At 39.7% G+C, this 24,140-nt stretch overlaps 1 protein-coding gene across 1 annotated transcript in view; it reads right to left on the reverse strand.

Moving 5' to 3' along the window:
* LOC130880118 (phospholipid-transporting ATPase ABCA3-like) overlaps positions 1-24,140 on the reverse strand; it is a 79,729-nt gene that overhangs the window by 51,923 nt on the left and 3,666 nt on the right. Inside the window, exons 2-10 of the mRNA XM_057778991.1 lie at positions 22,918-23,004; positions 22,296-22,557; positions 19,721-19,848; positions 17,324-17,474; positions 13,608-13,867; positions 9,625-9,741; positions 9,011-9,128; positions 4,871-5,044; positions 4,134-4,312 (exon numbers count right to left, since the gene is read on the reverse strand). Coding sequence (XP_057634974.1) covers positions 4,134-4,312; positions 4,871-5,044; positions 9,011-9,128; positions 9,625-9,741; positions 13,608-13,867; positions 17,324-17,474; positions 19,721-19,848; positions 22,296-22,557; positions 22,918-22,977 — 1,449 coding nt within the window. The 5' untranslated portion in view covers positions 22,978-23,004. The remainder of the gene's footprint in view (positions 1-4,133; positions 4,313-4,870; positions 5,045-9,010; positions 9,129-9,624; positions 9,742-13,607; positions 13,868-17,323; positions 17,475-19,720; positions 19,849-22,295; positions 22,558-22,917; positions 23,005-24,140) is intronic.

Below are 24,140 nucleotides of genomic sequence, written 5' to 3' on the forward strand. Positions count from 1 at the left end.
GAGTTATCCTGGGTCCATAGCAAGTGCCCAGTCCTACTCTGGCTAAACACACCTGTGCAGCATGGGACCTCAAGACCCTCCACGGGATCCCACATTTTATACCACTGCTAGTCCAACACCTCCTGGGTGTAGCCACCTTCTCGGCTTCTGCCAGAACCTAGCCTGGAGAGTACCCATGGTGTCCTCATCCACACCTTTTCCTCAACCCCACAAGATTAGCCGGGTTCTCGCACCTGTGCACCAGCCTAGTCTGGCCTTCCATTGCCTCTCTGCAAAGTGGCTTAGGCTTAAGTCAGAATCTTCCCCGCCTAGCCACAAAACCACAGGGTGCTCTCACATAATATCCAACCTTTCCATTCAGACACACCTACCCCCATGGTCTGGCTTGGAGCAGGAAACACAACATATATGCCAGGATTGTCCCCTCTGTCCACTTGACTTTAATTCCAATACATTCCCAACCTCTAGTCCAACCCACTCCCACATTCTCTCATCTTCCCCAGCCTGTTGTGTCCATAACAAATGCAGAACTAAAAGGAAAGCTTTGCAAGTAGAATGAGTCAGCAGAAGACGGAACATCAGGTATCAAAGGTAACATAGGGGATCAAGACAAGATGAGCAAGGAACAAGAAAATTTAACAAAAAAAATATGGAAAGAAACACTTGGGGAATGTGGGACACCATGCAAAAGCCAAAGCTTCACATCATAGGAATAGATGGAGGAGAAGAATTTCAAGTCAATGGCACAGACCAGATCCTTTACAAGAATACAGAAAACTTCCTCAAACTACGCGAAGACACACCCAGACAGATACAAGAAGCACACGAACACCAAATAGACAAGAAAAGAAAATCCCTATGGCGTATCATAGTTAAAACATTGAGTATATATAACAAAGAAAACTATTGAAAGTTGCAAGAGAAAAATAGTCCAGTCACATATAAAGGAATACCAATCAGAATAACAGCTGGTTTCTCAGTGGAAACTTTGAAAGCCAGAAGAGCCCAGAGCAAGGTATTCCAAGTCTTAAAAGACTGTGACAGCCAATGTAAAATAATACATGCTGCAAAGCTCTGCTTGAAGGAAAAAGAAAAATTATCAATAACATAAGCATCCTGAAAAGAATTATGTCCAACAAACCAAAACCAAGGAAGACATAGGAAGCAATATTTTGGGCTGAAGAGAAAAATGAGCATGGCAGAGAGACTATGAAGAAACATATGAAGCCATAATTATTAAAACACAAAGAGTCACTAGGAATACAAACAAAACCAAACATCAACAACACAATGACTACAATTAACACACAAATTTCAGTAATAACTTTAAATATCCAACTGCTGCAGCCCTGTGGGAAACCAGTATGGAGAATCCTCAAAAAGCTAAAAATAAATCTTCCATATGATACAGCTATACCAGTCCTTGGCATATGCCCAAAGACCCAACGTCCTACTCTGAAGATACTTGGTTAGCCCTGGTCATAGCTGCTCTGTTCACAACAGGTAGGAGAGGGAAACAACCTAAGTGACAGTGAAAATGTGGTATGTGTGCACCATAGAATACCGTTCAGCTGTAATGAAGAATTAAACCATGACTTTGCAGACAAATGGACAAACTTAGGGAAGATCAGGTGGAGTGAGGTAACCTAGACCCCAAATCCCATGTTTTCTTTTGTCGGAGGCTCCTGGTTCCAAATTTCCAGATATAAACATATAACGTAGTCTGTAATAACTACAGAAACCAGGAAAGTAAAACAGAACAATTTTCAGCACATGGGCTTTGTGGAGCAATAGAGAGAGGAAGAGCAGGATACAAGTGATCTTATCAGAGAAATGGGAAAAGAGGGGGGCTTTGTAGGGAGGGAGCTGGAGATGACTGTACAGGTGGGAGGAACATAAAGGGGACAGTAGGGTACAAATGATCGTACAGGGCAAATGGGAAAAGGATGGGCACTTTATGGAAGGGAAGGGAAGTAAATATAAAAGAAAGAGGGAGCTGGGTTAAATAATAAGAAGAATGTCTGAAAGAGTCATGAGTAATAAATTATTTACCAAAAAACAAAATCCACAATACACATAACTCCATATATAAATATACGTGTATAGTTTTAGTGAAATTTTCTCATCTGGGCTACTCACTTACAAAAAATTCTAAATACCAGATATGAGAAACCGTCTTTTGAGTTGTTAGCCAGGGCTGTCCAAGAGTCTCCCCAAACATATAGCTTATTGCTATTACCATGGGTATCTCCCAGAGGTAGAAAGCAAATCCTTATTGCTGAAGACACCACACATTTCAGAAACAGTGCCCAGAGTCCCCTCAGCTGGAACTGACCTGCCTGCTCCCTCTGTGGCAACCGGCTTTCATGGTACCAGAAAGCACTATGCAAGTTTCCAAAGGAGAGAGAGACAACCAACAGTTCCACCCAGTTTATAAGTCAAATCAATGGCCAGCCTGGCATGATAACCCTAATGGTGTAGTATTGGCATACATACCTTAGCAGTAACGAACAACTCTCTTGGACTTCTGACTAGCACAAGAAGAAGGAGACCACACCTTGTTCTGGAAACCTAGCTAGCTACTCAGTGTTAGTGAAGCTATGGTTATCAGAGGAGAATCTATAGCCACTACTTTCCTAAACCAGCATAATTGCTAACAACAATCTATAAACATTTGCCTTTAAACCCATAGATATGTGTAGTCTGTACCCCTCATTAAAAAAATCTCTCTTTGCAACAGATGGAAAAGATAACAGAAAAGCACAACTAATCCAATAGAGTTGTGGAGCCCAGTCCCAGTGGATACATCTGCAACACACTCCCACACCCGAGGCTTGGAGAACATTATGGAAAGATTCCAAGAGGATCAGAGAACTTGCTCTGATTTTTGTCTCCCAATAATATCAGGAGCTACATGCACAGAGTCATCAACATGACTGCCCAAAAGTGAGCTGAACAAGGAACATGCCAAACTGTAAAGAGAGGAGCTCATGAGACCTCAGCCCTACACAAAGAGCATTAGGCAACCAAGGAAAGCAGAGCACGGGAGAGCTGTGAAAGCACATCAATTGGTTACCCAGCTTCAAGAGGTCAGCCCTGAAAATTTATATACAGGTAACATTATATGGACTGAACAGGATATATATATATATATATATATATATATATATATATATATATATACACACATATATACATATATATGTGTGTGTGTATGTATGTACATACATATACATATGCAATAACAACATGCAATAACAACTAGTCTTTTTACAAAGAGATCATGAATTTGAAGGAGAATAGGGAGGGGTGCAAAGAAGGGTGTGAAGAGAGGAAAAGGACAGGAGAAATGCAATTAAATTATAATCTTAAAAAAACTGCCCCTGCAAAATAATTATTTGAGAGGGGTAAAGTAACTACTGCCAACTGACACCATAGAGAGAGTGTTATATTATTATCACATCTTCTCTGGGCAACATGTGTGCCAAAGATTTTCATACTACTTCCTGGAGCTCTGACTATAAGGAATCTAGACAAGGCTATGAGGATCCAGGTGTGGTTCAACTCCTCTGTGTAACTGTCCAGAGTCTCAGTGCTGGTACCTTGTTTAAGAATGTATAGCCTCAACTGAGTGGTGGTTGTGCACGCCCAGCATTCAGAAGGCAGAGGCAGGCGGATCTCTATGAGTTCAAGGCAGCCTGGTCTACAGAGCTAGTTCCAGGACAGGCTTCAAAGCTACACAGAGAAACCCTGTGTTGGCCCCCTCCCCCCTAAAAAAGAGTGCACAGCCTTTTTGAAATACATTTCTGCAAATGTGTGGACTCATTACTCACAATTTGTACACTTTGTTTTTTCCATCTCTTACCTGAGGGTTATGTTTCCTCACATATAATTATAGATATCTGCAATAATAATTTAGGACTCCAGGATCTTACCTACATCGTCTATGCATGTATGTATGAGGTCTCAGACTGTATTAGGAAAACAGTGGTGATTTAGTATGGCAGGAAAATAGATAAGAATGGTTCTCCCACCTACTATACTGTAATAGTATAAAACTGACTAGTGTTTTTCTTTCAAGATGTTTAAAACAAATTCACAAAGATTCATCTATGTGAGGAACCAAGACTCACCGTCATGAAAAAGTTCCATGGCTTGGGCACACCGTACTCTCCTGGGAAGACAGCTTCTGTATACCAGGCCACAAGGCCATATAGGAAAGCATCAACTAAGAGCATTCCTAGCACGTAGGCAAATAAAAAGCTGTCTGTATCCGCTGGTGAGAATATGTTACTCCATTTAATTCCAGTTTCTAAGACAAATCATGAGACATTCAATTAGATGCCAGAGGGACTAAAGAAGTTCTTCATCTGTATCATAACTGAGTGATGTGCTGGTGCTTTCTAGAAGTTTCTATGTGAGTCCATTACCTTCTTAGCTTTAGAATTTAAGACTCCAAGAGGATATCTGCATAAGAAGGTAATCGTGGAACTGTTTCTCACTGTACCCAAACAGAAACAATTGGAAATGATTGAATAAAAATGAACTACACAAAATTCAGGAAAGTAGAATTTAATAAAAACAAACAGACCTACGGACTAGGATGCTGATTCCTCTCCTTACTGCTTTGCATGATAAAATCTCACAGGAATGCATAACTTTTGAGAAACATAATCACCAAAGTGTAAGGATAGATGTCTGCTATCTTTCTGGACAACCAGATAATTTTTGGAGAGACTGTGAAGTCACTCATATACTAATATGTTAGTACAAAGTAGAAGAACATTTTGGAGGACATTTTAGCAGTCAGAATTAAACTATGAATAACCAGTTTTGAGAGCACAGGAAAGTTTACATGGTCACTACTCACTCCTTGTCTCTGCATCGATCAGGAATTTAAGTCCGAACATCATCCCAGCATTAAAGTTGAAGCACCAAATTAGCTTCTGCTTGAATGTCATGTGTTCATAGTTCGAATACATTGTAATACATGGGAAGTAGGTGAGGAAAAAAAAGCAGCTTCCTAAGGTCACAGCAAAGTTGACTGTAAAAGTAAAGGGAAGTATGATCAATTTAAACAATTTTGAAAAACACAACGTCTAAATTGGCTTGTTATGTGTACACTAAGTAGGCATTTCAAGAAATTTAAATGTGGGGGAAGGTTGAAGGGGGGAAGGGAGAGGCAGGGAGGGGAGCAGAGAAAAAATGTAAAGCTCAATAAATATCAATAAAAAAAACTGAGAAAAAAAGAAATGAAAATGTCTGTTTTTGTTGCCACTGCTTTCTCCAGAACATAAATGGGCTGTCTAGAACGCAATGTATGCACAAAGATATTTCTGAAGAAAGGGATAAAAAAAAAACACTTAAGAAGCTCATATTTCTGGACTTGTACACTCTATATGCAATTATTATGAACATTTTAACAGTTATTAGAAATTTATAATTTTATTCTTTACCACTCAATATAAGAAATTATAAATCTAAACAGGACTATTGGAATAATCAAAATATTCCTCATGTGTTATGAGATTCAGTCTCTGTCACGGTAGTGGATGTAAAGAATGATTCCTGAACAAATCAAGAAGCTGTAATTCAGTGTTTCAACAACATAACAACAAAAAGCCTATTAGCTTGGTTTTAGAGTAATTTGGAGTTCCAAAGTGTGATTTGATTTTCAGAGTTAGCGTTTAATAATAGTTGAAATATTTCTGTATTCCACAAAGAATTAAGAAGCATGCAAACAAGATGATATGAGCTATCATATACAAAAGAAGGAGAAAACAAACAACAGCACACAGAAAATACTTGCCCCTGAGGAAGGCCAGAGGCTGGACTTCTTAAACAAAGACTATGAACAATCTGTCTTAAAATGCTCAATTCCTAAAAGAACGAGCTGAGGGGAAGTAGGAAAACGAGATTTCTACATATAGAGACTGTCAATGAGTGATGGGAATTATGAAAAGGGACTGCACAAATGCTCAGACTGCAAAGTAAAGTAACAAAATGAAGACTTCACATATCTGAGTAGACAAAGGAAAAAAACAGCAGTTAAAAACAGCACGATTGACATTATACAATCGTATGGAGCAGTAAGAAAAATAGAGATTTAGTAGAGCCTGAGAAGCCTTGGGCCACTATCAAAGTCACCTCCATATGCAAATAGGAGTCACAGAAGAAGAAAGTAAACATCGCATCTGATTTGAAGAACTGTGGTTGAAAATCACTACACTTAAAAAAAAAAAGGGCATAAACTTCATCTAAACAAAACAAAACAAAAAAAACCACTACTTCAAATAGGGCAATAGAAGAAGCTTACACTGAGACACATTCACGACAAAAATGTCCACGTTCCAAAGGCAGAGAATTGGCACAGTAAAGTGCTGAGGGCGTCTCTGAATGGTAGTGTGCCTGCCTAGTGTACCTGAGGTCCTGAGTTACATTGTAGCCTTAGAAAACAAAACAAAAGGCTATAGAGTATCAAGGGAGAGAATTCTGCCAAGTACAAGACTACAGAGTACTTTCCTCTTGGAGTCTAGAGGTAGGAAGTCGTTGGAGAGACACTGTGAAAACGAAACAAAAACCTGTCAACTAAGAATACTGTATGAGAGGCAAAGCTGTCCTTTATAAATCCAAGAGTGACTTTCTTGTGCTGGGACCACAGATCAGGATCTTGATGTCCTTAATAAATATTATTGTATCATTTACTAATAACAAACAAAAAGCTAGGGAAAGCATCCTCACTCTAGCATCTTTCTGAGAAGAGACAGTGTACCATTAGCACTTGCTGGGGCTCAACAAACGTTAAAAAATGTTATTGAAACTAAAGTCACAAATTGTTCATAATTGTGGATCAATTATAATTTATATAAGAAAATAATCAGACACTACATAGAAGAGGAAATGAGATGGGAATCAAAGTGGAAGATACAAGGGAGAAAAAGATGAGGCATTATATAAAATAAATGTCTGGCTGGCGGAGGCAAATCCTTACCGATTAGTTATTACTGCAAATGGATTAAATGCAATGGCGTGCATTAAATTCTGGAAAGGCAGAGGTGGTAGAATGTATTGGAAGTCAAAGACACAAATTAATCATGAGTTTAAAAAAAGTCATCCGTGCCACTACCCAGAGAGAGTGACTAAACTATCAGGCAGAATGATAGACTCTAAGTAACAAAGAAGGATATTGTAGATAATTTTTTGAGATAGAGTCTTGCTATGTAGCCCTGACTGGCCTGGCACTCACTATGTAGTCCAGGCTGGACCCCAACTTTTGGTACTGTTTCTGCCTTGGCCTCCCAAGTGCTGGAATTATAAGTGTGTGCTGCTATACTTGCCCAACATGGACAAATTTTCCAGAAGAGAAAACACACCTGACTCATTAGAAACACACACTTAAGTTTCATTAGTAACTGATGAAATGCAAATTTATTGTCAATTTCTCTTTTTTGGTCCTGAAAACTGAATTTAGGGTATCACACACACCAAACGGGGCTCTGCCATCTGCCTGTACTTGCAGTTTGAAAAATGCAGATTTAAATTGCATTTATTTAACACTTCATATCTATAATTTGGCACAAGTTTAATATTAAGGACATAGAAAAATAGGAATTCTCACCTAACAGAGGGACTGTAATTTTACAAAAATCCTTTGGCATGGGAACCCTCAAAGGGTGAGGAAGAAAGTTTTGTCTTTGTTGTTACAGACCATGCTAAGCACAAAGTATGTAGCCCAAAGAAAGAGCGTGTGAGTGAATGAATGGACGGATGAATGAGCGAATGTTCATTGATTTTATGTTCTATTTTCATCTTTCAATCCTTCAAAATCTTTCAAACCTACCTACTGCCACCTTCGCTTGCAATCTTGTGATCCATGACCTTTTTGTGTGTGTGCTGTGACTTGCTAATTTTCATTGCTATCAGCATGTCTTCTGGTGGCTAGTTTTACAAGTCACCCTGAATGCACTGTGGGACATGCAGATTGAACATTATGTCTGGGTGTGTCTGTATGCCCCCAGTCGAGGTCAGTATTTGCCCAACCTTATATGAGTGGACATCAACCTATGCCGAGACCCTGGAAGGAACAAAAACAGAGGAAGGAAGAATTCTCGCTTTCTTCCTGACTGCCTTCCGGTCAGAACACTAGTCTTATCTTGCCATGGGACTAGAGTAACCCTACTGGCTCCTCTTGTTCTTAGGCATTAGGACACATGCTGTAATTAATCACTGGTTTTCCTGAATTCCATGGTCACAGATTTCAGATGGGGGGACTTTTAGACCTCCATAACCAAACAAACTAATTCATCATAATACCCCCTTATCTTTCTTATCTTTGTTTCTGCTTCTTTTTTTTTTTTTTTTTTCGAGACAGGGTTCCTCTGTGGTTCTGGAGAACTCTATAGTAATGTTTCATGCATGTGATATCCATACTCCAGAGGCCAATGCCAGTTCTGTGTGGGCAGGCACTGCATTTCAAATACATAACAGACCAACAGCACACATTTAAGTGCAAGGAGCAGTTCTGCGGTTGATGATTTTCTCATCATCAGATCCTAGCAAACTCGGAAGGGTCTGCATCTCAACAGTTCCTGGTGGGAGGGCTAGATGGATACAAGAGGCAGCCAGTGTTAGAAAGAACTCTCAAATATGATCAAGTATGATCATACCATCACACAAATGCTGTGCTCATCAATTTTCATTGCTCACCTTATTCCGTTTTTTTTTTTTTTAAGACAAAATCTCATACAGTCCAGGCTGGCTTCAAACTTACTATATTGTTGAGGATGCCCACAAACTCCTGACTCCCCCCTACTTCCGCCTTCCAAGTCCTAGCACTGCAGGCGTGAGCTGACACTCTGCACTCACTCCATTTCAAGTACTTACAAGGGCATAGGCCATCTCAGAGCACAGAGGCCATGGGGGTGGCGGGAGGTAACATTCAGAAGGGGCTTTCAAACACAGTGTTTGTTTTGTTGCTGAGGCTCTTTCCCGGGAAGAACCATGTACTCACCTCTATTAAACAGTGTACTAATCATAAAACTGAAGAATATTGATGAGATGGCATAAAATGACAAAAAGATGAAGACAAGGATTGGGTCACTGTATTGGAAGATTGGTGCAGGTTCAGTCTAGCAAAATAATTAGAAATCCAGTTTAGTCATGGATGATGAGTTATGATGACAAAGCATAGGAAAAGAAATATCCTTAAATATTTTATTATTCCTGTCCAACACTAGTGATGCACTCAGGAAGATGAAAAATTAATAGTCATTTTTGATGGGATCTCAAAGAGCTCAGATTGGCCTTGAAGTGTGTAGCAGGTGATGATCTGCCTCTGCCTCTGCCTGCTGGGATCGCAGGCATGCACCATTGCTCTCTGTCTATGAAGGGATTTGTGCATGTTAGGCAACTATCTTTAAAAAGCCTCATCTCCAGCACCAAATGACCTATTTCTCACAGAAAATCCACCCACCTAGGCTTGAACTGAAGTCTGCCGAGAAACCAGGCAGCCTCTGAGATTCTATAATGAAGGCCACACAAGCTGTGAGACGTTAGGCTGGCTCTATACTTCTGTTTCCCTCTTAAAGTTTAACCACAACATACCAGGATCAAAATGACACTTGCCTTGACAAATAAAACCACACATATAAATACGATGTTAATAACATACAAACAGAAGAACGTGAGGAAATAGGCAACCCAGAGCATCCAGCTGCCCAGTCCAATCATGAGCTGGTATTCCTGTAGGAGAATTACCACAAATTAAACATCATGAACACACACACAAACACACACACACACACACAGTGCCTTAAAGTTCTCAAAATATACTGACATATTATATAACCTCATATTTATGGCCCAAATCTCCAAGTTATAGAGGATAAACTTGACCCAGAGTTTCCTGCAATTTCTTTAAAATTGTTCAGCTAGTGACTGAGTCCTGTAGATTTTATAAGCTCAGAAGTCATTTCTCTGATAACTAACTTCCTGACACTGTTAAAGACACTGGGGGCATGTAAGCAAAACTACAACTACTTAAATTTATCTTTTTTACAATGATATTTCTAGAAAAAGATATAATAATATTTAAATTTTCGGGGCAGTGGTGGCACATGCCTTTAATCCCACCACTTGGGCGGCAGAGGCAGGTGGATCCTGTGAGTTCTAGGCTAGCCTGGTCTACAAGAGCTAGTTCCAGGACAGGCTCCAAAGCTACACAGAGAAACCTTGTCTCAAAAAAAAAGTATTTAAACTCAATCATAAAGGTTGAAAACACTAAATTTAAGATGAGAAGAGAAAATGCCCACAACTTTAGCGATACCCTTATGAACAATGTGTTTTCTTCAGAAGTAGTTGTTTATAGAAATATGAGGTATTTTGAGTTTAATAATAGCATATTCAATGCATTTCACAAAAATATGATATTAGCATAGATTAAGAAAAGTTACTTGAGAGGTCTGAATATTCAGAATCTATTTAAAATATTTTTGTTGAATTTTACTAATATGTTAATATTTAAATTCTATTAATATAGTTTCCTCCCCCCAGTTTCTACCTGTGTGGTACATACAAGGTTCTCAGTGAATGTCTTTTGAATTAATGAGTGCATACTGGAAAGATCTAGGAACATATGCATGCTATCCAAATCTCTTTAGAGTGGTTACAGGTTTGTGTTATTACCTGTAGAGACAAAACAAAAGAGAAAAGGTGCCATTGAGATTTTACAGTTTAATATTGGAACAGATTCACTCTGCAAAATTGTATTTATTTATTATTCATTTAGTTGTCTGCATGCATGCACATGTGTGAGCATGCAGGTACGCATGTGGCATGGTGCACATGGAAGACAGAAGACAATTCTTGGGAGTTGGTTCTTTCCTGTCACCTTCTGGGATACAGGTATAAAATTCAGGTCATCAGGCCCGTGTGTGAGCGAGTGCCTCTACCTATGAGCCATCTTGTAGACCCTTACTTAGCAAGCTTTAATAAGCACTTAAAGTGACAAAGCATATTCAACAAAAGCAGTGCAAGATTTGTACATAAAACCTGCAAATCGTGGCTGAATGAGATGACAGAAGTCTGAATAAATGCAAGGCTCCCCGCTTCACCAACCAGAACACTTTACGTTGTTAACATGCTAAGATACCTTAAATTATGTACAGACTGCACATGATCTCTTTCCAAAAATCTTTGTACAGAGTTACATGAAACCCCAGAACCTACATAAAGCTCAGAATGGTAGCATGTCAGTGATGTTAGCTCTCCTGTGATAAGATGACAGGTGGCAACAGGGACTGTTTAGAGGCTCATGAGCTAGCCTGGTGTACACAGCCACTAACAACAGAGAGATCCTGTCTCAAACAAGGTGGAAGAGGACACCCAAAACTGTCCTCTGACAAGCATGGTGTGGCATGTAGGCACCTGCACTCACACACATAAATATATACACAGATATGTATCATATACACACACATAAAAGAAACTTAGAGATTCACAAATGCTAATAAAATTCATATGGACATTCAAAAGACCCAGGGTAGCCAAAACAATCTTGAAGAAACCATAACACTACCTGGTTTCAATACAAGCTGCACTGAGCTTGCTGTGCACAGCTCACTAGGAAGTTCTGCGTGTACCTTACAGTTCACCTTAGATGTATACCACTAATCTCGGTGAACTACACATTTGCTAACAGGCTGGAATATTTTAAGGTTTCCCCAGGAATTTATTCTTTGATCTATATGTTGTTTAACTACCAAATTACCGAGAGTTCTAATCTTCGCTCTGCTGTTCCCAGAGAAAAGCATGCTTTTTATTACTTAGGCCTTTTCCGCTTTCCAAGTCATGTCCCATGACTGCTTCATACCCAGTCTTGGTTTATTGGTCAAATGTTTGTGTCTTCCTACTTATGTGACTCTTAGTAAATATGTAATTTAATTCTCTTGGGACAGAGATCATACTCCGTTATGTCAGGCTTCTGGCAAACCCACTGTGCTTACAAACAATGTTATATTCCAGAACCATTGGGTGTAGGATCCTATAAGCATCATTTAATGTATTTGTGAGTTTTGCTGAGGTTCACCTCATATCTAACAGCAGAATTGAGTTAAAGTGGAAAGAAAAAATATCCCGTGAAATAGTCACCAAAAGAGAGCTGAAGTGTCAGTAGCAATATCAAACAAAAATATTTGATAGCAAAACTTATAAAAATCAAGGATATTGTGTTTTGAAAAAAGCCCATATTATCATGAGGATACTACAGTGATAGACATGTATGAATCAAAAGCAACAGCAGCAAAAGACAGGAAGGAAAACGCAGCAGAATCAAATGAGGGATTGTGCTACAATAATGGCTGGAGACTTCAACACAGCGTTTTCAGTAACAGATCTTCTGGACACAGAGAAGCTCAGTGAAAGATGGAGGATTTCAAACAACACTATACCCAGCTGGACTCAACTGACAGGACATGACATCAAACAAAATAAATTCTCATCTCCTCCTGAACCATCTCCAGAATAAATGTTAGCTTATAAAGAAGTCTTAATATGCTTTATTTTTTTAACTTCTCTTAGATTTTTATTTACTTTGCCCATTGTAAGTTTAGATTTTATTCTTTTATTTTTTGAGCCTAAAATTATGTGAAGTATCTTTTCTTACCACAAAGGAATGAAACCAGAAATCAGTAATAGGAAAACTGAAAAAAAAAATCATTTACAGGTAGAAATTAACAATGCGTCCTTCAACAACCACTGAAGAAATAACAAGGAAAAGTACAGAATGAAAACGCAGCCTCCCAAAGCTTATGGGGTGCAGTGAAAACAGGGCTCAGAGAGAGAAGTGCACAGCTAGAGAGGCCTAAGTTTAAAAAGAAACAGTACACTAATAGCCTAACGCTATTCCCCATGAGCCTAGAAAGGAAGGACAAACCAGACACAGGTCCAGAGGGAGACGTTAACCCAGACTAGACTGAGACAAATAAAACAGAAGATGCAAACAACAGAGAAAAGTCAACAGTGCCAAAATTAGCCTAAATGGCCGAAGTTAGCTAGACTCACAGGACAAAGGTGAGAAAACACATTCCTCCAACCAGAAAAGAAGCCGAGAGCCTACTTCTGATTCTACAGAAATGAATCACCAGAGAGTATTATGGACTGCTCAAGGGCAAACAAAATTTTGAGTAAAGGAGAGAACGTGGAGAAATGTGGAGGAATACAATGCCTATCAAGATCAGATAGCGGAAGAACAGAACACCTGTCCAGACTTGTAACTAGTGAGGAGATCAAATCAGTATTCAAAAGCTGCCTGGTAAATCACTAACCCTGGACTGGATGCACTGAGTGGTTTAAGGGTAGTTCATAGTCAAACTAAATCTGGAGAGTTCCATCAAGTAGTCTTCTGTGTGCTGAAACTAAGAGTCATACTAACACATTTGAATAAAGACAAAATTATAGCAAATCGCCACAAAAGCAAGTGTTGAGTGGCTGCAAGGGAAACAGAACCATCGGTTTTGGACATGAATAGATAATTCAACCTTCCACAGAAATTCATCCCATACATTCAAAATTTTCAATGTAAATGCTGTCTACAAGGAAAATAGAGTTACCTTCAATTGGTTTTCCTTTTCCCACACAATGGACCGAACAAGGGTAAGATAATTCATAAAGAAGGTGCATGCCAATATTAGAGGGATAAAAATATTAGCGAATGTATGGAAGTAATCATCCTGATACGCCGGGTATGGAAATCTCTGAATGAGAAGGGTAGTGTCATTAAAGAGCATGGTGGCAGCAGCACCGCCATGATGTAGCATGATGGCCTTGTCCAAGGCGTGTTGCACAGCCAGGAACCCTTCACTGATGTACCCTAAGTGAGAAAACAAAGATTGCTCAGTAAAATGACTACCGACATCGGAGCTAAACAAAGAAGACAGTAATTCGTGTACAGCAATGTATTATACATCACTGTTCTGGCATGAAGGTGATCTCATAGCTCTGCCATCTGTGATGAAGCGGTACAGCCACCTTAGCTTGTGTGAACTCACTGTGATGCTCACATGGTGAGATGGAGATGAGCTGTCTAGCAATGTCCTTCTGAGACCGTATCCCTTGTTAGGTGACACAAGGCTGTATGTCAATGGGAAAGAGCCAAGTTAACTTTAACCAGGGTCTCCTCTTGGTCTAAGATCCTGAGAAGTCCCCACAGTTTCTCCGCACAAACAGAATGAGCCTACATGCTGGGAATAAAGAGCCTTCTTTCTCAAGTGTTATGACTTTCTATTTACTCTTTCTGCTATGGACAAGAATTTAGAGTAATTACTACACAGAACTGGCGAGAACAAATATATTTGCTTCATTCCTGGCATTAGAAGGGGAATGAACAATGTTGAATTAGTAAGCCCCACATTTTCCACAGCTGTGCTTTATTGGATAGAGAAAATATACTTTTATTGGTACCTTTGGGTAAGGGAGTTTGGGCTTAGTTTTTTTTTTAATATGCTTTCACGTTGGAAAAATCAGTATGATGGCAAATGATAAAACAGTACACTGGGTTTTTCTATGCCATGCATCCTCAAAGTGGGGAGGGCTGGATCACACCATGCCACCCTGCATGAGCAGACATAGCTCTGTCATGTTGAAACTTCATGAGAGGGAAGGCTATCTAGGCTTTTAAAAGTCCCCAAAGGCTCTTAGAAGGGCAATAATGCAAAGACTGAGAAGAACTGCTGTTGACCCTGAATCGCGCTTCCTTAGCCTCATATGTTGTCACAGCATGCCTCTCAAAACTGAGAGCTTAATCCTGGGGCAATGCTATTTCTAATATATAAACTCGATTTGTGTTTCTCCAGGTTTTCCTCAGTGTTCTTTTTCTGTTCCAGATTCCTGCACAGAATGATGCCCGGGCTTATTTATTAAGCTGACACGGTCTTCTCTACTCTACGGAAACTGTTCATGTGTTTTTTTCCTCTTTTGTCAAAAATAGATAGCTTTCCCTCATAGACAATATCATAATTACTATTTCCCCTCCCTCTACTCCTACTGGTTACTCCTCATTTCTCCTCCTATCCAAATCCCTGTCACTCATTAGAAAACAAACAGGTTTCTAAGGGGTAACAATAAAATATAATAAGATAAAACAAAAACTAACACATCAGAACAAAACAAACAGGAGGTAAAGAATCCAAGAGAAGCTACTAGAATCAGAGACACTCTCATTCACACATTCAGGAATACAATAAGAACACTACACTAGAAGATATATATATATATATATATATATATATATATATAACCTAATACACATATAAAATTATGTGTCTATATGTATATATAAAATAAAAATAAAAATTGAAAATGGAGTAAAATTCTAGAAAAAAAGCTCTGACATGGCATTATGAGACAAAAAAATAAAATAAGATAAAACCTTCAAAGAGGCCGTTGAGTTAATTTCCTGCTGGCCATCTACTGCTGGGAATGGAGCCTACCCTTAAGAGGGTTTGTTTTGCCAATGGACTCTTTTGGAGGAAACTAAATTTTTATTTGTAAGAGGTTATCAATTGGAGATTGTTTATGGGTTGGGGTGGAGGCATGTGTGCATTTCTCCTTTCCTCTCAAGGACTCCATCTGGTGCAGACCTGTGCACGCCCTGTGCATGCTGCCACGGTCCCTGTGAGCTCATATGTAGGTGGGTCTTGTTGATTTAGAGGGCCTTGATTTCTTAGTGTTCCCCATCTCCTCTGTCTCTTACGCTTTTTCCACCTCCTCTTCCATGGAGTTCCTTGAGCCTTGAGCTGAGGGATTTGATAGAGACATCCCATTTAGGACTGAGTGTCCCAAAGTCTCTACTCTCTGCATAATGTCTGTCTGTGGGTCCCCCTGTATTTCTTCCCATCTGCTGTAGGAGGAGGTTTCTCTGATGATAGCAGAACAGGGCATTGATCTATATGAGCATAGCAAGAGGCCATTAGGAGTTATTATATTGCTACATATATATTTTTAGAAGAGTATTATTTTGTTTTACCATATGTTCCTGGGCTATCTAGTGATGGGTTCTTGGTTACTCAGGCAGTGCTGGGTATAGATTCCATCTCCTAGAGTGGCCTTAAGTCAAACCAGGTATTGCTTTGTTACTATCACAGGCTCTGTTGATTTTCTCAAAGAACCAACTCGACTTCGTTGATTCTTTGTATTGTTTTTTTTGTTTATATTTTATTGATTTTAGTCCTGAGTTTGATTATGTCTTGCTGTCTACTCCTTTGGGATGTGATTTCTCCTTTTCTTCTTTGTTCTAGAGCTTTCTGGTGCACTGCTGAGCTGCTAGTGTGTGATCTCTCCAGCTTTTCTATACAGGCACTGATTTTTTATAAATTTCCTCTTAGCCCTGCTTTCATTGTGTCCCCTAAGTTTGGATATACTGTGTATTCATTTTAATTCAACTCTAGGGAGCCTTTAATTTCTTTATATCTTGACCCATTTTTCATTCAGTAGAGAGCTGTTTGGTTTCTGTGAGTTTGTTAACTTTCTATTGTTTCTTTTGTCCAGCTTTAATCCTTGGTGATCTGATAGGCTACAGGGAGTTACTTTGATTTCCTTGTATCTATTGAGATTTGCTTTGTATCAGAGTATGTGGTCAATTTGGGAGAATGTTACATGAGATGCAGAGAAGGTATATTCTTTTGTGTGTGGGTAAAATGTTCTATGAATATCTGTTAGGTCCATTTGGTTTACAATGTCTGCTAGCTTCAGCATTTCTGTTTAGTTTTTGTCTGAATGTCTTGTCTATTGGTGAGAGGGGTCTTGAAGTCTCCTGCTATCAGTGTGTGAGGGTCAAAATGTGATTTAAGCTATCACAGTATTTCATTTACAAACTTAGATACCCCGTGTTTGGGGCAGAGATGTTAAGAACTAAAATGTCATCTTGGTGTATTTTTTTCTTTGATAAATATGTAGTTTCCTTCCTTATCTCTTCTGATTGATTTTGATCTGGTTTATTTTGTTAGATATTAAAATGGCTTCCCCAGCTTGCCTCTATCTACCTACCTACCAACCTACCTATCTACCTACCTATATCTAAAGCAATAATAACCAAAGAAAAAGAAGATTTTTTGTAAGAGTGGGGGCAATGGGAGGGGTGGAGGGAGCTTACCTGAAGAGGGTGGGAGGAAGATAAGGGGAGGGGAAAAGTGATGTAATTCTATTTTAATTTAAAAGATATTCTAATTGATTAATTAAACACTTTTTACCACAGGACTGAGGAAATATGAATCCATCCATCTTATAATGCAATGGGAAACCAAAATAAGGAGCATAAACCTCTGCTCACCAGGGCTGCCTCCGTCCGTATCATATGGGTTTCTAGATCCCAGAAGACGTACAGGTGGAAAGAGAAAATTTGTAAACCAGCTGCGTCCTTGGAAATATGCCCCAGCATTCACATTCTTTTTAACATTACTAAAACGCAGGTAATATTTTACCTAGGAGGAGCAATAAAAATATATATAAAACAAAAAAAGAAAAATATGACAGGAATCAGAAACAAAATGACTCTTAAAGTATGTCAAGAATATGAAATTTTGAAGGTATTTTGATGAGTATCTGAGGAGATTCTGGACTTCAGAAGGTGATGGCAAACCTGTCATGTGGCCCATCACATGTGAGAAATTCTGAAGTGTCAACGACAGTTGGATTTTTGCTGTAGGTTTGTAGTAAGCAATCACAGCAGGAACTCATGAATATGATGAAGGTATTTTCCCTAGGGGGACATCTGACATGCAAACTAAAATGAGATATGCCAAAAGGGAGCATTGATTCCTTTCCCTTTATGTTAGCCAGCTAGTCCTAAAAACAAATCTCTTCCTCTCCTGAAAGTGGCTGAGGAGGACAGAGAAGGAAGGAGCTAAGATAGAAATGTGGGAAGTTGCATAATTACAGAAAGAAAAGGTCACTAATCTTAGAGAACTGAGCAAACTTCAAGGTACACTGCGTTAGGCCAAAAAATCTCTTTGAGACAAACAAACAAATAATTGCAAGAATTGGACTAGGGAAATTGGTTAGATGAGCAAGTACAGGCATATACGAAACATTTGATGAATTTCTGCACAGTCAAGGACAGATACTGCTTCTTGGAGAGCTCAAGCCCTAGTCGAAGATATATTTAATCATGTTAAGTTCAAATTTGGTGATAAAGATGCATCTAGAATATTTATGGAAGGGCGGCCAAGGAAAGAGGTTGCATGGTTTGAAGACAATATGCACCAGCCCAACACGCTTGTAAAGGGCCTGAGAGAGACGAGGACAGGGCAGGGGAGACTATGAATGAAGGCAGAAGATGGAGGCTTGAAACTGCGCTGAAAGCATTTCCACACACTGACGCGCCTACGTCAGCTCTCGAGGAACAGGAGCTTGAGGGTAGGTGACGCATGGAAGTACCAAAGTGACAAGACAGAATAAAGAGAAACCAATGCCTCTAGCTGAGGCCTCTCTTTGCCTCCCATGGACAGTTGCTTGTATCTTGAACACAGAATTTTGCCTCTATACACATCTACATTCTATACTTGGTCATTTCCCTCGATACCAGGGACATTAAGTTCAAAATAGTCTTTGTCTTTCCTTGGGTGCAGTTATCAGAATCATCCCCAGTATTTGTAGATGTCCTGCTTCTGATTCAGCGTGGCCTGTTAAATGCATGTTGTGGTAGTTTAAAAGAAAATGGCCCCTAAAGGGAGTGGCACTATTGGGAGGCATGGCTTTGCTGGAGTAGATATGGCCTTGTGGGAGGAAATGTGTCAATTGTGGAGGTGGGCTTTGAGGTCTCAAGATACCGTCCAATGTGACAGTTCACTTCCCGTTGCCTGCAAGATCAAGAATTTTCAGCTCCTTCTCCAGCACCACACCTGTGTCTGTGCAACTATGCTTCCTGCCATGATAATAGCGAAACCTGTAAAACTGTAACCGCAACTTCAATTAAACATTTCCCTTTGCCATGGTTATGGTGTCTTCATAGCAACAGAAACCCTAAGACACATGAGTTCTCAACTACAGTTTAGTTCTCGAGGAACAGATCTGTCCTTGACCATGCAACAAGTTTTTAAAACTTCTGTCTTGAAACTCCATTTGAATATTCTGTGTCTACCTAAGGGCATTCTTAGCATTTGTGATGATACACTCACTTTATCATATCAAGCGTTTTGACCCAGGAAACATGTGCTTACTTCAGCAGCATCAGCAGGGTACATGAAGCTGCTACATCGGATAGAGCAGCAGAAGTATGTCTGGATTTCCCAAGACTCCAGTTTTTGGAGAAAGTCTAGTAGGCAGTAAATATAATTCTTTCGTTAGCACAGTAACAGACACTGGAATTAGTTAGGTTTGGATCCAATTCCATGCCATGGTCAAGGAACAAGTTCATCATTAAATGCAATAATGATATGTCTGGTTCATTAACTCTCTAAAAATCAAAAGTACAGTTTTGAGGTTTCTCTTTTTAAAATATTTATTTTATTTCTAATTATGTATATTTGTGTATTTCTGTGTGGGGGTATATATGTACATGGGTGTGTGAGATCTCTTGGAGCTGGAGTTACAGGTGGTTATAAGTTGCCCAGTGTGAGTGTCAAGAACTGAACTCAGGTCCTCTGGAAGAACAATATTACCCTCTGTGTTCTCCACTGAGCCACCTCTTCAGCCCCCAGCCATAGGCTTCTATGGAAAACTTTCTCACCTTCTTTGGCAAGGAATCGTTGCTGTTTGTGAAGCTGTGGTCAAACACAATAGCAGCCAGAACATTTCTAGAGTTGACAGCTGACCTAATGTAATCTTCAAAATCACTTTCTGAAGAAAACCCTGTAACTGTAGAGAGAGGAAGAATCTAGGAAAGCAGAATGAATGACAGCGCTTCCTGCCTGTAGGGTGGGAGCTGTGAACACCTGCTGGAGTAAGCTGACTGGTGAAAGTGCCCCAGTGCTAAGGCATTTCCAGTTTGAGGAGAAATTAGTGGGAAAGGTGTCATACCACGGTTCCATAATATTTACTATCTGAATTAAAAATATGTGGAAATTGGGGAATGAAGCCACCTCATGATTTTAGTGTTTGAGCGAGCATATTCCAATAATTGAGATTTTTAATCAATGAGTTTAACTTTGAAATGCAACCTGATTGACCTTAGAAAATGTGTAATTTATATTTTCCTAAGTCAAAATGTTACAAGGAGGGCCCTCTTGTTCGTCCCAGCTGCCTGGCTAGCTTAGCCCTGAAATAACCACACAGAAACTGTATCAATTAAATCACTGCGTGGCCCATTAGCTCTAGTTTTTTATTGGCTAATTCTTACATCTTAATTTAACCCATTTCTATTAATCTGTGTATCGCCACATGGCAGTGGCTTACTGGGTAAAATTCCCAGCATCTGTCTCCAGTGGATCCATAGTATCTGACTCTTTCTTTCTCTCAGCATTCAGTTCTGTTTTCCCTGCCTACCTAAGTTCTGCCCTATCAACAGGCCAAGGCAGTTTTTTTTTTTTTTTATTTATTAACCAAGAAAAGCAGCACACAGAGGGGACTCCCACATCATCAAAAAAAAAAAACTTAGTTATTCAATATATAGTCCATTTTTACACAGTACATTGTACACCCTAAAGGAGTTCCCTAGAATCAAAAGCATGGTTGATGTAAACGCTGTGTCATAGACTTAACAGCTGCTGTGGTATAAATCAAGTTCCATGTAGTTTTACCCCTTAGACTGAGAATGCTTTGCTGGTGTAAATCCCTTCAGCAAATCCCTGATTCCCAAAGGCACACAATGAAAGCTCCACTGTCATCACTATTGATGGTTCTGGCATTCTCACTGGAGGTGCTCTCGATGCTTGAGTTCCCACCCTTAAAACACCCTCCTCCACACTTGTCACCTGTGCTTCCGGGTGTCACTGTCTCTGCATCTTGCCAGAACTACCATGAATCAGGTTCCTTCAGCGACTCTGCTCCACTCATTTTTGTAAACAAATCCATAAACAACCAAACAGTCCATTCTAAAGAATTCCCCATCATTTTAGCCTATCTTTCCTATCCAGTAATTATAGGAGACCTTGGTTGGGTTCAACCCTTGAAAGACCTCTCTTTAAGTGATTATGATGATTGAGTATTCATTTATGCTTGCATAAAAACGAGTATTTCCTGTGTTGGTCAGAAAATAAAGGTATAGCTATGATCTAAGAAAGAAGGATGGTTGAGGTTACGGACTCAGGACCTGACCCTGATCCCGATGTTCCTGACGCAGAGGAGCTGGACTGTATGCTTATTCAAAGAGAGGACTTCACTAGAGGGAAGTCCACAGAATTTCTAATAGTATTTGCCTCCTTGAGAAACTGGGGAGAACAAGATCCAAGAGTGTGAAGAAGGTAAGTGAGGAACTGTAAACTTAAAACAATTCTACATAGCTTCTCTAATATCCACTGTGGTCTGGATATGCCTCGAGCATGTAGCTCAATTGTTACAGTCACAACTTGGAGGAGGTAGGAACTTTAAGGGGTGCATGTGGGAAGTAGTTAAGCCATTGGAGGGATTTCTCTGGGGGGGGGGTGGCTAATGAAGTTTTTGCAGGACCCAGGTTAGCTCCTGTGTGAGAGAGTGGTTAGAAAAGAGCTGGTCTGGGCCTGTTCTAGATAGCTTGTAGCCTCCTGTCTTTCCATATGGCCTTTCTCTACCAAATGTGCCTCCCCCACAATGCTATCTACTACACTGTGACATAGCCAAGATACAGATGGGGACACCAATCTTGTTCTTTTCACTTCCAAAACTATGTGTTAAATAAACTTTTCTTTATACGCCATCTGTGTCAGGTACTTTTTTGCACTTATATAAAATGGACTCAGATATAACCTTCTATGGATTGTGCAATACTGTTTTAAATAATTGACCACTAATTCAGAATAAAGACATGTTTATCCTGTGTGTCTCTGCTGAACACAGCAATGCTCCTGATGCTATTCTGGCCCAGAGTTTTAAAACTCATTCAGAAACAATGTGGACTTAGTATCACAGAGCTGGAGAATAATTTGGAGAACCATCAATTGATCATCTAATGTTAAGATATTATTTTGTTTTGGGGGGTATAGAGAAAAAAGTTAAGAGAAACTTAACTTTCAAGTTTAACCAGTTTTATAATAGCATACTTAGAAAGGTGACCCTTGGCTATGAGAATATCCTGTCGTGTTTTGTGTGGAAGATAATTGTCCAGGTAAAAAGATAATGTTTTTGCTAAAATAATTGAATAATATGCTTTTATGAAAATCTTAACTAACCTTTCATATGGAAGTTTAAATCGTTTTTCACATTTTCAACAATATTCTGTACCGCGGTGCTGTTGGAAGGCACATAGGCCAGTTCCCAAGGATGAGAAGTGGTGAAGACTTGGATGAAGGAGGGAACACCACTGACCGGCTGATGAGGATAACGGACAGACTCAATCTTTTTTATAGGAAGAAGTTTGCGTGTTGCCAAAAGCACAACACTGAATACAAACATCAGGACTATTTCAGTAACCAAAGCCCCAAACTTCCGCCTCTAAAAGAATTAAAGAAGAACAATATCATGTTAGTTTTTCTAAGAGGTCATTGATTTAACAAATGGCAATTTGTATGCATTGAGTTAACAAGAAACTTCGTTCAGTTAACACATGTGACCAATAAGCAAGGCTTTACTCTGGGACAGAAAAATCTCACAGACTGCCATTTTCTCTCTCCCATGTAATAATACTCCGCTACTGCCTCACTCTGTGTAGATTCTGTGTTTGGAATAGGGAGCCCCAGCCCTGGAACCAAGAAAAGTAAAACTGTATACATCAAAAGGCAGGGATTGCGATGGGAGAATTAGTGTTGGCCGTCTCTGAGCTTCTGCAAGAACACTATGCAGAGCTCAACTCACCTTTAAAGTAAAGTTCTTCCACAGAAGAATTAGAAGTTTTTTGGTCTCCAGTGAAGCCATTCTTCTGTACGGAGTGGAAGTTCAACTCTGGAGGAAGTAAACATGTTTTTAAAGGAAAGAAAATGAAGATTACCTGAATCTTCAGATACGTGTGTTTCATTTGTCACACCCATTATTGGTCTGAAAATCTGGGTGGAGGGGAGGAGTTTCAACAGGCAAGAGAGAGAACCCGGTGGTATAAAGACTTAAAGGGGGAATCTTGGATTAGGAAGGGTTAAATTTGGGTAGTGGATGGAAGGGCAGGGTAGAGGAGGTAATATGTGAAGAGATAAGTACCTCCAAAGACCTTCAGAAATGTTGTATGGGGACCTGCATGCTACTACAGAAGCACACGCCCACACGTGCGCGCGCGCACACACACCCCCCCCACACACACAGAGGAGGGGGGAATTGTAACTTTGTAACTTTTGGAGTTGTTGGCCAGTAAGGTCCCAAAGACTTCCCTCCAAACATTAAAGGCTACTGCCAGCACTATTGGCTACACTCCAGAACTTGGATTAAAACCATAATTCTGAAGACACTGCACCCTTGACTTAAAGAACACGAGAAAAGAATCAAGTTGGTTCTCATCTGGAAGCTTCATCCCTAACTGCCTAGCTTTTGTGCTGCTGAAAGACACTATTGGTTCTCTGGAGCAAGAAAAGTTAGCACCAGTCTCACCGAGCTCTGAACTTTGTAAGCTACAGTAATGACTGGAGTGGTAAGGTAAGCCCACTGGTATAGTACAATACCATATACAATAATATATGCAATACTAAGCACAATAGTACCATAAATGTTATGGGAGTAACCAATGACTGATTTAAGCCTTTCACCAGAAGATGAAACCTATACCTATCCTAATTATGAGGGCCAAGAACTCTGTGGTCAGACAGATCATGGACCCCCCAGAGAGAACCTAGTACCATTATTCTGCTCAATGCACACAGTATTAAACTGACTACTAATGGCTTGTCATTATAAAAGATTGTTAATCCATCTCCCAATCTTCATCAGACAAGAATCTGTTTGCTGTAAATAGAGATTAACACAGAGACATACAGCTGACCCAAGTACACAGAATAAGAGACTGCATCTGTATCTCCATCAGGGAGCATTGTGGAAGAGGGGGCAGAAAGAGTGTAAGAACCAGAGGTGCTACACAACGGCAGGTAAACAGTGTC

Source organism: Chionomys nivalis, chromosome 8, assembly GCF_950005125.1.
Source record: "Chionomys nivalis chromosome 8, mChiNiv1.1, whole genome shotgun sequence".
In the NCBI taxonomy this organism is placed as follows: Eukaryota; Metazoa; Chordata; class Mammalia; order Rodentia; family Cricetidae; genus Chionomys; species Chionomys nivalis.